This window comes from Cygnus olor, chromosome 22 (genome assembly GCF_009769625.2).
Source record: "Cygnus olor isolate bCygOlo1 chromosome 22, bCygOlo1.pri.v2, whole genome shotgun sequence".
NCBI lineage: Eukaryota > Metazoa > Chordata > Aves > Anseriformes > Anatidae > Cygnus > Cygnus olor.
Genome location: NC_049190.1, coordinates 5,988,911 through 6,001,636, shown reverse-complemented (window position 1 = coordinate 6,001,636; position 12,726 = coordinate 5,988,911). Strand labels below are relative to the sequence as shown.

The 12,726-nt window shown below is 43.3% G+C and overlaps 1 protein-coding gene across 10 annotated transcripts in view; it reads right to left on the bottom strand.

Annotated features, from left to right (window-relative positions):
- Positions 1-12,726, bottom strand: part of APLP2 (amyloid beta precursor like protein 2) — a 48,022-nt gene that overhangs the window by 16,296 nt on the left and 19,000 nt on the right. For 8 of the 10 annotated variants that reach the window (XM_040534637.1, XM_040534638.1, XM_040534639.1 and 5 more), the window contains exons 2-6: positions 8,040-8,213; positions 6,750-6,879; positions 3,128-3,240; positions 1,428-1,603; positions 663-880 (exon numbers count right to left, since the gene is read on the bottom strand). In XM_040534637.1, coding sequence (XP_040390571.1) covers positions 663-880; positions 1,428-1,603; positions 3,128-3,240; positions 6,750-6,879; positions 8,040-8,213 — 811 coding nt within the window. Of the gene's footprint in view, positions 1-662; positions 881-1,427; positions 1,604-3,127; positions 3,241-6,749; positions 6,880-8,039; positions 8,214-9,799; positions 9,819-11,250; positions 11,270-12,726 lie in introns of those variants that run through there. The other 2 variants (XM_040534643.1, XM_040534644.1) reach the window with 2 other exon arrangements.

The window sequence follows — 12,726 nt, the reverse complement described above, 5'->3', positions numbered from 1 at the left end:
AACACCACACAATCAGCAGATGCCCTCTGCAATGGCACCTACTGCTTAACAAAAGCTACTGGAAATGCTTATATAATAGAAGTGGGGCAATTGTGCTATTTTTCTTTCTTTCAAGAAAGAGAAGGGTTTATGCAAAGGCTATTATTGTTTAACATGGAGACTAGAAAGGGAGCACCAAGTATATTCCTCAACCTCAAATGGGCAGATGGCACCTTTAACACCACTTCTGCAGAATATGCCCCCCCGCTCTAAGCTTCCTTTTTGTAACCCGGGTACAAAACACCAAATTCAAGACAATCACCCAAAACTAGGGATTCATACTGTACCCCAAATGCCTCCTTAAGATTTTCCAAAATTAGTAGATGCAGATATTATTTTCTGACTCAACACTGCACCTTCATGGAGGTGCCTGTTCAATGTGCCAAACACTGGGCTTTCTGCCAGCAGAACTGCTGTTTATCTAGAAACATATGGCCCATGCTCTAGAGAGTTAATTTCAACACTTGAAACATAAGCATCATCAGCTTTCCTCTGTTTGCTAACTTATCTGGCAAATGAAACTTCCAAGTGGCATTTATTGACTTCATCAGAAGCCTATCGCCAACTGACAGCAAACAAGAATACAAGGAAGCAGGAGGCCTGTAGGCTAGAATGTGACTTACATTTCATATCGCTGCTAACTTCTTTTTCAGAAACAGCCTTGTCACTGCTAGGCTCTGTAGTGGTCTCTTCAGTGTAGTCATCTACTTTGTAGCTATCATAATAGTAATCACGATCCTCCACCACATCCTCTTCTTCCTCCCCTTCATCTTCTTCATCTTCATCTTCCTCCACAGCTGTTCCTGTGAAATCTTCTACACCTGCCTCTGTAGGGAACTCACTGAAGGGATACAGTTAAGTTAGGGGAGTTAAGCTAATGCTAACCACTTTGTAGCCAAGCTTTGATGTAACAGAATAATGATTCTCTTTTCATCTGCTTTAGAAACACAAGAGATGGGAAAATAAATGTACCAATTGTTGATCAGCCCATCAGCCACAGCAATGGGACTTCTCCTGTTACAGACACACCTGCTCTTACAGGCAGAGCTACTCCGTGCCTCTGGCTTAGTGCGGGTTCCTAATATGTTTTTTTACAGCTCCTTTTCAGTAAGTGAAAGCCTAAAATGTTTGGGGTTAAAAACCTATTGTAGCAATCAGTCCTTTTGACTGGCTAAAGGATGGAAGGGGGGGGCTGTTTAGCTCCAGTAAAAGGAGCATTACAAAGTCAACCTTCTGCAAGGCTTTTTCATGTTCGGGATGCTCCTTTGGGAAATTCAAAAGCACAGAAATTCTCTCAAATCCTCACCACCAGGGAGTCACTGCATGAAACTGGTGACAGCAACTTCACATAGAGCTACTAACATCCACGCCAGCAGTAAGAACCTCACCTTTTATAAACGTCATAGTCGTCATCCTCGTCTTCATCCTCCTCCTCTTTGGACAGAGCCTCATCCACAACTTTTGTCTGAGGACAGCATACATATTCTGTTCCGTGGAACTGGTCTACTCCACAGGGCAGCAGCATGCCGTAGCTGTGCAGGATCATCCCTTCTGTCAGGCACGCCTGGAAGAGGAGCCCACAGGCATCACTTCAGCATTGGTCTCTTACTCTGGATAAAGCCAACGTTTGCCTACATGAGGTCCCAAGGATGCTACCAAGGGTCTACATTTTGCAGCAAAAACGCAATAGCAACACATGACCTAAGTCTGAACGCTAAAGACAAATGGATTTGAGACTCGGAGCGTAAACAAAATCCCCAGAAAAGTCAGATTCAGAGCCTTGCAGTGCTTCCTGGTGCTCATGCACCAACCCCAACAGCCCGCCCCTACCAACTGCTGACTTGTCAGCCTGAGTTCTGGAAAAATAACGAGGCGTTTTGTGCCAACTCGAGGGAGAGAGCACTTGGAAGGCAAAGAACTGCTGTTTGCTTTTCTGGGCTGGCCATTTCATTAAACTTTATCTATTAAACTTTACATTGCAGTAAGTGAGTAATTGCGCAAATGCACTTTATGTCAAGATTATTTTAACACGCTGTAGATGAAAATCAATCGGATAATTCAAGAAAAAGCCCAATGCAAACTCTGATCGGACATTATGTCTATATACTTCTCTTGAACTACGGAAATATATCGTTTTGTGGTGCCCCCCAGAAAGGAATGGAGTAAGAAAGGCTTTGTTATGCACATCAGAACTCTTTTGTGTTTTGTTTTGTTACAGCACGGATATAAAATGAGCCAAATATTTCTGGAGAAGTTCTCCAATTACGTTGAAAGCAAATGATTTTAAAATTTTCTGGACGTAAGCAAGTTTGTCCTCAATTAAAAAGCGATTCCTCTAGCACAGCTTTACTACGACTGGCTTTTGCTCCCAGGAAGTTACAGAAATACAAGTGTAATCGTTGCATCCGTAACGCCTATTTACTAGCACTGTCACAATTAAACATTGTGTTGCTCTTTCTACAAAACAGAAAACGTGTACATTTAGTCACGATCTTGTTTTAATTACTCCCAGCTGAAATAGGTGTGCAGAGAATTTGTAACATTTTCTCTAGTCAGATAAAACAAACAAAAACATCAAAAAAACCCAAGGGCTAGATTTATTCTGAGAAGATAATCCATCTCTTATGTAAAACCTCCACTAATCGTCACAACATAACTCACATTGCACTCCAAACCAAATCCCCAGCAGCGGCACCACCAACATTAACGCAAAAGATGCAAGAAAATTACAAAACATCCCATGACCATAGAGGCCATCCACCCCGGGAAAAAGGATGAGCCACTGGTTAGTGATATATTCCAGGGACCTGATTTCAATTCCTAGCTCCATCCTAAATATGATCTTCAGCAAGCTACTTAGGACGGCTTTTCAGGAGTGAAAAATAACTCAGCTAGCTACACACTTTTTTTTTTTTTTTTTAAGTCACTTGAGTTCTTTTAAACATTTTTTCATTTCTCTCTGCCTCAGTCCATAGACTACAACATGGGAATATGAGACCCCAGAGATAAACGTTGTTATGCTCCAGTACTCCAAGCATCTGAGTAGACAGATCCAGAGTAAATATTCTTGCCAAAGCAGCTCAGTTACCTCTTTTGCTACTGTGTGCCAGTGCTGATGACTTTCACACACATCCATCCGCTCCTTGTGGAAGAATCGGCACTTCTCCGGGACCAGCAGGACATCGCTTACAAATTCGCCCACTGAAAAACAAGAAATGTCCACAGGACAGTGAACAAGAGTCCATTTGTCCCATCACAAACATCCAGCTTCAAACAGAAAACAAAGCCAGTATCAGAGGTGCCCAAAGTACACTGCTGTTAGTGCCTTTAAGGTCTGCCTAAGGCATATTCTTTATGGACACAGCAGCTATCTACGCTAATTTAGTGGAAAATCAGAGCCTCAGAATTTCCAAAATGAAAACAAGAGAAGGGGCCAATGGCTGAAACATTATGCAAAGCCTAAGGCTGAACTGAAAGCAAAGTTTAAGATGCAAGTCAGTGAACAGTTGTTCACGGAACAGGCAGCATTGACTGAAGCAATTTCATGCAAATCTTTGAAAGCATCGCATCTGCATACGGAAGTTTTCAAACCACTTAATCACCAATTTCTAAATGAGCTGTATCAAACCAAAGCCAGTTCACGCTGCCTGGTGCTGTAACCGCCTGGAAATTTTTATGTGCCAGGAGCGTTATCTATGTTTTCAGTATCTGAGTATCGGAGTTAGTCTTGTTTGTTTTGTTTTTCAACAGTTTCCAGATGGCTTAGTTCAGGATCAACTGCAGCACATTCCCCAACTCGGACAGTCCTAACCAAAACACAGAGGACTGGAAAATAAAAGCCATACAGACCAAAAAAACGGAGTAAAACCAAGACTCAGCAAATACACTGCATTCCAACATTTAGGTAGCCACAACCTCACCAACATGATGAAGTCTTGGCACAATCTTAAAACCAGACTTTTGCTTTTGAGGAAGGAGGGAAACAAAGATAATCAGCCTGCTCTACAGCTTTTATATCAGTTGGACTTCACAGCTATTTAACTTAAATATCCACCACAACCCAGTTTAGTACCAGCACATGTCAAATCAGTATCAGAACTACATAAGCATTACTTTCTGTTCTTACTCCACTCCTAATAAACATTGTCACTGGAGTGCAAAATATTCAATTTTCTCAGAGTTGAGATTCTTCTTTGCAGATTCGAATGCCACTTCCAGTAATTTTAAAATAAGGAAATACTTACATACCCTAAGAAGACTAAGAGAAGGTCTTCAGTCCAAGTGTTTCACAGCAACATACCTGGCACACCTGACTGGCAGCTTTAGGAATACTTTATTAAATTGGAAGAAAGTTCTGTAGGTAAATGTTTTTTTCTCTTGGAGTCTCCAGAGAGCAGAATTTCTTGTTCAACCAACCTTCAACATTACCTTTTCAGAAGAAATTTAACATATTGAGTGACCCATTTTAATGCAGCCCATTAGTGAAGATACCAAAGGCTCATGAACACTTCTGTGCTCTGCTCTACACGCAGAAGTCAAAATAGAGTTTGGGGACAGATTATCTTGTGACAATCATAAGATAATGAAATCAGCTAGCATTCATCACCCCCTTTAAATTGGTTTAATTTAAAAATAGACATAATAGAGAAATGCTATTTTCCCCTATTTTCTTCTCTGAAAGCAAGCCAGATACAATTTTGAGTTAATAATCTCTACTCCTTCCCTCTCAAAAGAGGTTAGCGGAAAGTTTCTGATAAATAAAAAAAAAAACTGACAAAACTTTAAAATCAAGAGTCTGTGGTTCTGGGGTCTGAAGGCAGAAGATTCAAACTGATTAGAAACGGTAATCAGTAATAAACAAGAGCCACAGAAACAGCTGTTTCTAGCTGCATTGAATCCCAGCATGAGACACACAGAAGGTTTTCTCAACTCAGCTTATAATTGGAAAACCATTACACACACCTTTCCCATTCATGACCACGGCTAATAAAAAAATAATCCTCTCGCTTTTAAAATCAGAGTAGCCAGAAGAGGTGTTTCCATGCCACCTAGTAGCTTAGCCAGAACTGTCAGCAGTTTGTCTTTTCACACCTCACCAAGCTCAGCCCTACTCCCATCATCCTATTGTTACCTTTATTTTACAGTTCAGTGAGAGTGCTAATGGGTTCTCCTCTCCCCCCTTCACCTTTGAAATACAAAAGAGCTTTCACTGGTGGGGGAGAGGCAGGAGAAGGTTAAACATGGCAGGACAGCAAGATCCTATCTCAGGATAGTCTGTGCATTAATGTAGCAAAGAAGACAGCAGAAGCAACAGGAATAAAAAATGTAGTTGGACTATAACAATAATAAAAAAAAAAGGCACGCGTACCCCAGAAGCACACATCATACGTTTACAACGAGCAATGTGAAGACTGATAAAGGCAATGAAAATGCATTTTATGGACTGACTTGCAACTCAGATCTTAAAAAATAAAGTTGCCTTACAGGCTGGGCCTCACAAGTCAAGAGCACTGTGAATGATGACACTAATGAAAACCTTTAACAGTTTTATACTTATCACATTTTAGGGCAGTGTCACTAAAATCAGCTTAATTTTCAGCTGAAGAATAGGCTTGGGGGAGGATTATTTTTAAAAGAGATGACTCCTTATAAATCCAGAGATCTTGCTTTCATCCTTATTTCCATTAGCAGTACTCAGCATAATCAGCTGGGTTAGGCTGCTTCTCAAACCTGAATTTCCACATCTATAAAGAGAAGCATCTTTCTCCCAGGATGTAACCATACAAAATTTTTGTGAGGTGCTTTGTGATCATCTAGTGGAAGGTATGACATACAGGAGAAGAGTACCTACACAGTTCTGCAGATTTGGTTGTGCTCTTTTAGGACAAACCACATGCTACCCTGAGATACATCTGCAAATTATGGAAACCGGTTCCCACTGACTGTTCCCAGCCATCAGACTCTCCAAGATTGCACAAGACTTCTTGCAAACTGATAAACAAGCCTTTTCCAGTGGATAACTGAAAAGAGACTCAGCCAGCTGAGACGAAGCTTACTGTTAAGGACACATGCGGCACAGCAGTGTCAGTCCCAACCTGCAGGTCAAAAGCTGCCAGGTGAACAAGCTGAACATGTTGCCCGATTCGAGTGGGCGGACAGACTCTGGAAAGTACAGTGAAATCCATCACCGTTTATCTAATATTCTTTCACAGTTCAAAGTAGGGACATGGGATACAGCTGCAAGAAGCAGGGCCTCTTTGAAGCAGCTAAGTTTAAATATAGTCGTTGGAATAGAATAGAGATCTCTTGCCAAGACCGAAGCAGGAAGCCTGAACACTATGAGCATTTAAGTCTCCAAGGCAACAAAATATTAAAGCTCCACAAAAATAGGATCAGAGTATTAAATCCCAATGTCTTTGTGATACTCAAATACAATAGCCTTCACGTTTTTATGGCAGTTGCAGAGAGAATGGGGATTTCTTTTTCACGCCAGGCACCATTATTCCAGCACAGCTGTTATCAAGCTGTCGATCTGTTGGAGAAAGGCAGAGTTCCATCTTGTGGAAATCAAAACATTTGACTGGAAGTTGGATGTGGAAATGGCAACCTGATACGAGAGAAGCTCTGTAAACTCAGTTGTTCCCTAAGAAGCCAGGAGGCAATCCTCTACTCCCCCACAGGAACACATGAAAAGCACATCACGCACTCACCCAGGCACTTGTAGGGCACAACAATATGAGTGTGGTCCTTGCACTGCTTCTTCCCCCTCTTGCACCAGCTGTCGATGCTGACAGGCTGATTGGCTTCCACGACATTTGTAATCTGAAGGTCTGGATACATCTGTTTAAAAAGACCCACATAGACTTACTTCCAGAAAGCACAAAAAAACTTGCAAAGTGGCTCCTAACCGGAAGCAGCCAGGCTGACTCTTTAAACAAGAATACATTCAAATGTGCACACGGATACACATTTTCTTCTGGATCAAGCTTACAACAGCTGAAGACATAAAAAAGGCCCCAGCTGTTTGTCACACAGAGCATCAACAGAACATGTCACCACTCCTTCACAGGCGGCAGGAGGAAGCCTGGTTAGGGGCAGGAGCTCAGCACTGAGGCGTTTGGCTCTGACAGCAGTGGAGGAGGAGGAATACCCTCACCTGTTCCCTTCTGGCTGGCGCAATACCCTCCGGAAGAGGGCTATCACCAATGGGATTAATAACATCTTCAGACTGTCTCAGCATTTGTCAAGCTAATATACACCTAACTCCTCAGGTTTCCTTATGCCTGCTCCATTTATAATTTATTAATATGATCCCTACGTTCTGCTCAAGTTCTCAAGTCTGGACGCTGATTTATATTTAGGCTTCCGCTATGTGAACATCAGCCTTGTAACAAAGTTTTGAAAGTTTTCCAGTCCAGACATGGTGTGCTCTATCACCTTCCCATGAAAAAAAAACCACAACATTCCTTGTGGTATTTTACATGCCTGTTACCTCCAAGGAATAATTAAAGACACTTATCAAGGCCAATATGCTGCACTATCTGGAGCACACTGAAAGGAGATTAAGGCCTTTAAAATAAAGCATGAAGAACCTAAAAATACTGCCAACATTTTGATGAAAATATTTTTCTAATATTCTGGCTGTTCTGAACACATCACCAATAACAACACAACCACATTCCGATTCAAATAGACATCGGGTTCCCTTTTTGCACATCCGGAGCAGATGCTGCTCTAACTAGCTCAGAGGTACCTCCCTGACTTACAGACCAAGGACCTTCACTGGCTGCATAAGATGATCTAAATCAGATGTAGCTCCTAAATCCCACTGCAGCGTCCCCCCTGCTCTTCCTGGGCAGTAAGACAGCCGGACAGTCCAGGGAACAGAGCTAGTCAAACACGAGACACTCTCCTGAAGGGCTGCTTTGCTACTGACTGGCTAAATTCAAACCCAACTCCTCAGCAGCAGTGAATACGCAGGATCACACAGCAATCCTCACCTCCTGGCAGTACTGCAGAATCTCTTCCTTTCTTCCAAAGCAGCTCTTGGTCCCAGAAGTGTCAGGTTCCCATTTCCCAGTCTGGATATTCACATGCATATTTAGCTTCCCACAGAACATGGCAATTTGAGGCTCTGCCACCGCAAACCCTGTCCCAGCATTGGCTGCGAGTGCCTGTGAAGACAAACAGAAAGAAAACGTTTATTGCTTTATCTGATAGAAAGCAGAGCAACTCAAAGAACCAGAAAGGCTCTAGCATCTACTCAGAGCACTCCCACTTAATCCAGAGCATCAGTGGAGTCTTGCAAATGTGTTTTGTAACCATATTCCTTAAAGCTGGTGGGCCCACATCAAGTTTCCACCAGCAATGTATTTGTTTTTCCAAACTCTATTTTTATTATTGCAACAACAGCTTACCAAAAGCAAAGAGTAATTCACACTTAAAGGTTGTGCCCACAAAAGCTAAAACAGATGTCTAAAGAACTTAAAAGAGCTCCCTTCCGTTCCCAGCATAGGGAGATAACTAATATCATTAACTCTTGGCAGAAACTCCTCTGAGGCTACCAGCATTGCTACTGCTAATAAAATAATTACTTCCCACTTCATAAGGCTGGCTCAGACTTTCAAGCCATGTGTTTTTCCAGAAATCTTCAAATATCTGGGATGGAAACACCTAGCTTTCTTGCCCAAACATACGAGTAAAGATGACTTCTGCTGAATCAGAGAAATGTAGCTGTTGCAACCGACTCCTCAAAGCCTGCTGCCTCCCGTTCTGATGCATATTCTGTGCTCTCCCCACCTGGCACCAGCAGACTGAGAGCACAGGACAAAAACCCGACAAGGCAGACCCACGTCCGGGTCAAGCTGCAGACCGATCGATGAAAACAAGGTCAGCCTCCCTTTCTGAAATCTTGCTGGCTGACCAGAGGAAGAACAGGGGATTTAAATTAAATTGCAGAGGTGGGGGGTTTCTGAAAGGCTGAGGTTATGCTCAGAGTTGAACATCTTCTCCCTGCGTAACTGAAAACCCTATGAGCAACAACAAACAAACCCACTGCATGAACTCCCACCTCAAAAGCTCTTGCAAGTGTTTTTGGGGGAGTGAAATCCATTTCAGCTGCTTCAGACGAGGCAGATGAGAAACAGCAAGACACAAGCTTCAGGGCACCACTGCCCCTAAGCCTCTGCTCCTCTGGAGGCAGCACCACCCAAGGCCACCAGTCCTGCCTTCAGATTTAACCTTTCAAGCACTCAAAAACGCATACATTTCTGCAGGCGCTGTTCATTCCCTATTGCCTGCAGATCCTCATCAACTTATACTGGCATGCGTATGCTCACAGCAAGTATAAAAGTCACCAAGAGATGATTTCAACCCGATAACCCTGCGTGCAGCTCCTGGTGGCTGGATATTAGCAAAAAATTAACTCCCTTGTGATTAGCCCACTTCCCCCCTCCCCTTTCACACACAAGCACTGCCTGCAGATAAGGCACTCAGGATCACGGCCTGCTTAGTGCTGAGCTGCCTGTGCTCAGGGGGTAGGACCAACCCGAGGTACAAAAGCACAGATTCATGCCTTACCTTCAGAAAAATTACCCCTTGAGTTTTAAGGGCTATCCAACAGCGCGTTGCCTTTAGGAGAAACATTCACGGGGAAGTGGTTTCTGTTTACTCTAACCCCTTCCACCAACAGACACTCGTGAGAGCAAATTTTAGCACAGATCACGAAGTAATAAAATATTGAACTATATATAACAGATACCAGTATCGATGTTCCAGTAACAAGCTGCTTCCAAGTTCAAAGCGCTGCTCACTTCTCTGCGTTTAGCACAGCTGAACATGAAGGCCTCCTCCTGATTGCAGCCTTTCAGCTCCATGCTGACAGTGGAGAAGCATCCCTTCTGCCCCTAAGAGTGATGTCAAGCAACAGTTTTGCTAAAACCAGCTAATTTTACTTGCTGTCTACGAAGTCAAAGGCCTAGAAGTTACAATACATGGAATGAACACATCCGAATTTGCATGTAATCTCAGCTCTTCTAACAGAGAATTAATTCGCTGGCTTGCTCCGTAAGAGGCTCGGAAAGGGCCAAGCTCCGAGTCCTCCCCTGCTCTCCATCAGGTCTTGGAGGGAGTACAAGAGGCACAAGTTAAAGGGCAAAACCTTCACTTGTTATTCTCTTGTCTTTTGACCTCCTGGCGTATGGAGTAATCACGATAAAAACTACAGACTCTTCCAACGGGAGAATAACACCACAAACATCGTGCTACCTAGGCAGCAGCATCAGGAGGGCAGCGAGAAGCCAGTTAGGCATTTCAGGTCTAGGAGGATCGATAAATAGGCTGAGGCTTAGGTAACAGGGTGCAGTGCCTTTGTTCCTTCAGAAACCATTTAACCAACACGTGCTTCTAACAGGTGCTGACCGGCACCACGCAGCAAAACCCAGGCTCTCGCTCTGCCTTCCTCGCTGCCCTATTGTGCCAGAAGAAAAAGGCAAGTGGAGAATGATCCTTTGTAACTCTATAAAAACACACGCACACGAACTTGCAAGAGGGCCTTTTTATCTCTCTGCAAACAAACACCGCTTTGGTACCAACAACCGCTTTCCAGAGAGCACAAGACTTGACATGTTAAAGGAAACAAGCCACAACAAAACTTTGTTTTATGACAACACCACAACTGCATCCAAGATTTGAGCTGAATTCTGAAAAAAAAAAAGAAATGCAAGATCAAGTATGCGCACAGCATTAGCCCTTGTAAGTAGAATATAGAGCATCAAAAGCGAATAAAATGTACGTGTTAGGAATAGTTCGGACATCATTAGCACAGCCTGTGCCTTAAAGTTCTCTTCTTCAAAAGAAACTTCACAAGAGTGCAGCAAAAGAAGGTCAGTGCACAAGCAGGAGAGGTGCGGGTCCCATCCGGAGGCAGAAACATCCATAAGTAATCCCCTCACAACCGCTCTTGCATGAGCAGAGCTCCTGTTCAAACACATACCAAGCTCCTGAAATCATGACCACCCCGTATTTACATACTGATGTTAGCTGCTGTTTATTTTTGCTGTCTCTCCGGCTTGACACCTCTGGCACTGTGGCAAAGGTATCATTCCTCCTCCTGGATTGTTCAAATAGTTTGCATATCAGTAGAGGGCTGTTGCTGTAGCTACCAGAACATGCTAAACCCCAATTCGCAGCTGAACAAACGAGACTAATTACCTGCTTGATTTCGTCGCTTTTAATCAAGTGGAAGAATCTTGTCTTGAATCACACAGTTGAGTAAATTAATGAACTTTGTACAGAAGTTGAATCTTTAAACCCAGGGTCTGCAAGGTAAGGTTTTTGAGTAACGGCCTTCAGTTTTTCACCACTGACAATCCGCTCCAGCCACCAAACACCTCACTTACTTCATTTACCATTTTATCTCATTCTACCTGCAATGGCAGAGCACAGCACAACTGAGCATAGCACAAACAAACCCCTTTAACACTGCCACTCAAGGGAAGAAAGTCGCCTACAAGGGTTTTGAGGGCAAAGACCTTTTCTGTTGCCCACACAATTGCCTTCACCATACCAAAAACAAAAGCTGATCACTCAGGCTGACCAGGCTTGAAGTTAGTTACCCAACACTCCAGCATTATTTTGCAAAAGGAGGGTAGGGAACACACAAAGGAGAAGGAAGCGCAAGGCAGAAATTGCCCTTGGCTAAGCTGCTCGGTATTTCAGAGAATTCACCCATTCCACATTGCAGAGGGATGAAGAAACTGAAAGCACGTTTCTCCCTGGGAATTTCCCAGCCATAAATGGAAGCAGCCACCTCTCTTGGTGCTGGGGAGCAAGTACTAAATCCCTTAAATAAGCAGGCTGACAGCCTGGGAGGGGCACCGTGCACAGCGAGGAGAGCTCACCCGGCGGTGCACATCCTCCGTGAGCACTCCTTCGGTGGCTGTTACCCTCTGAATACATACCCGTAACACGATGACTGCTATTTGGGAAAAGACTGTTACATAAACCACCACTTTCCTTGCTAGCACTTGAATTTACAAAACGATTGATGATAAATTTCACTCTGCCTTTTGGTATAATTCTGTAATCCAGTTTGCTTTCCAAGACCAGAAAAGCATTTGATTCCATAAACACACAAATCTCTGGCCAGTTAATGTCAGTTAAATTCCTCACCCTGTCACGCATGGCCTGATTTACGGTCCTCAAACACTGGAATTCAGACATCTAAATCTTCTTCTTCTCTGATGGAAGCATCTCTGCCTAAGCATCCAGTCTTTCATTTACTCCTAACCTCTTAAATTTTGGGACAGCGGCTTTCAAAGGTGGGTTTTACCCATCCAGAGGCTTGGGCTCTGTACTCTAAAAAGGGTCACACATTTTTTTCCCCTGTAAGTATCTACTGTCTCAAATGAGAAACTCAAGACTTAGAAGTAAGTCTGGAAAGAAAGACAACTTGTTAACCCAAATTGGTCTTCTGAGCTGGTTCATCACATGGCTGAGCAATGGCCCAAAAGACAGACCTCTATGGGGTCAGGAAGAAACCATCCCTGCTTCTCCTGGAGAACTTGCCAGCTTCCTTTTGCCAGAGCAAGGTAAAACTGAAGCCCCTAGTTATCTCGTCAGGCACGACTCAGTAAGTTAAGAATTTCTTGGAAACGCTGCGTGCAAAGTGACTGCTGTGTCCATCTT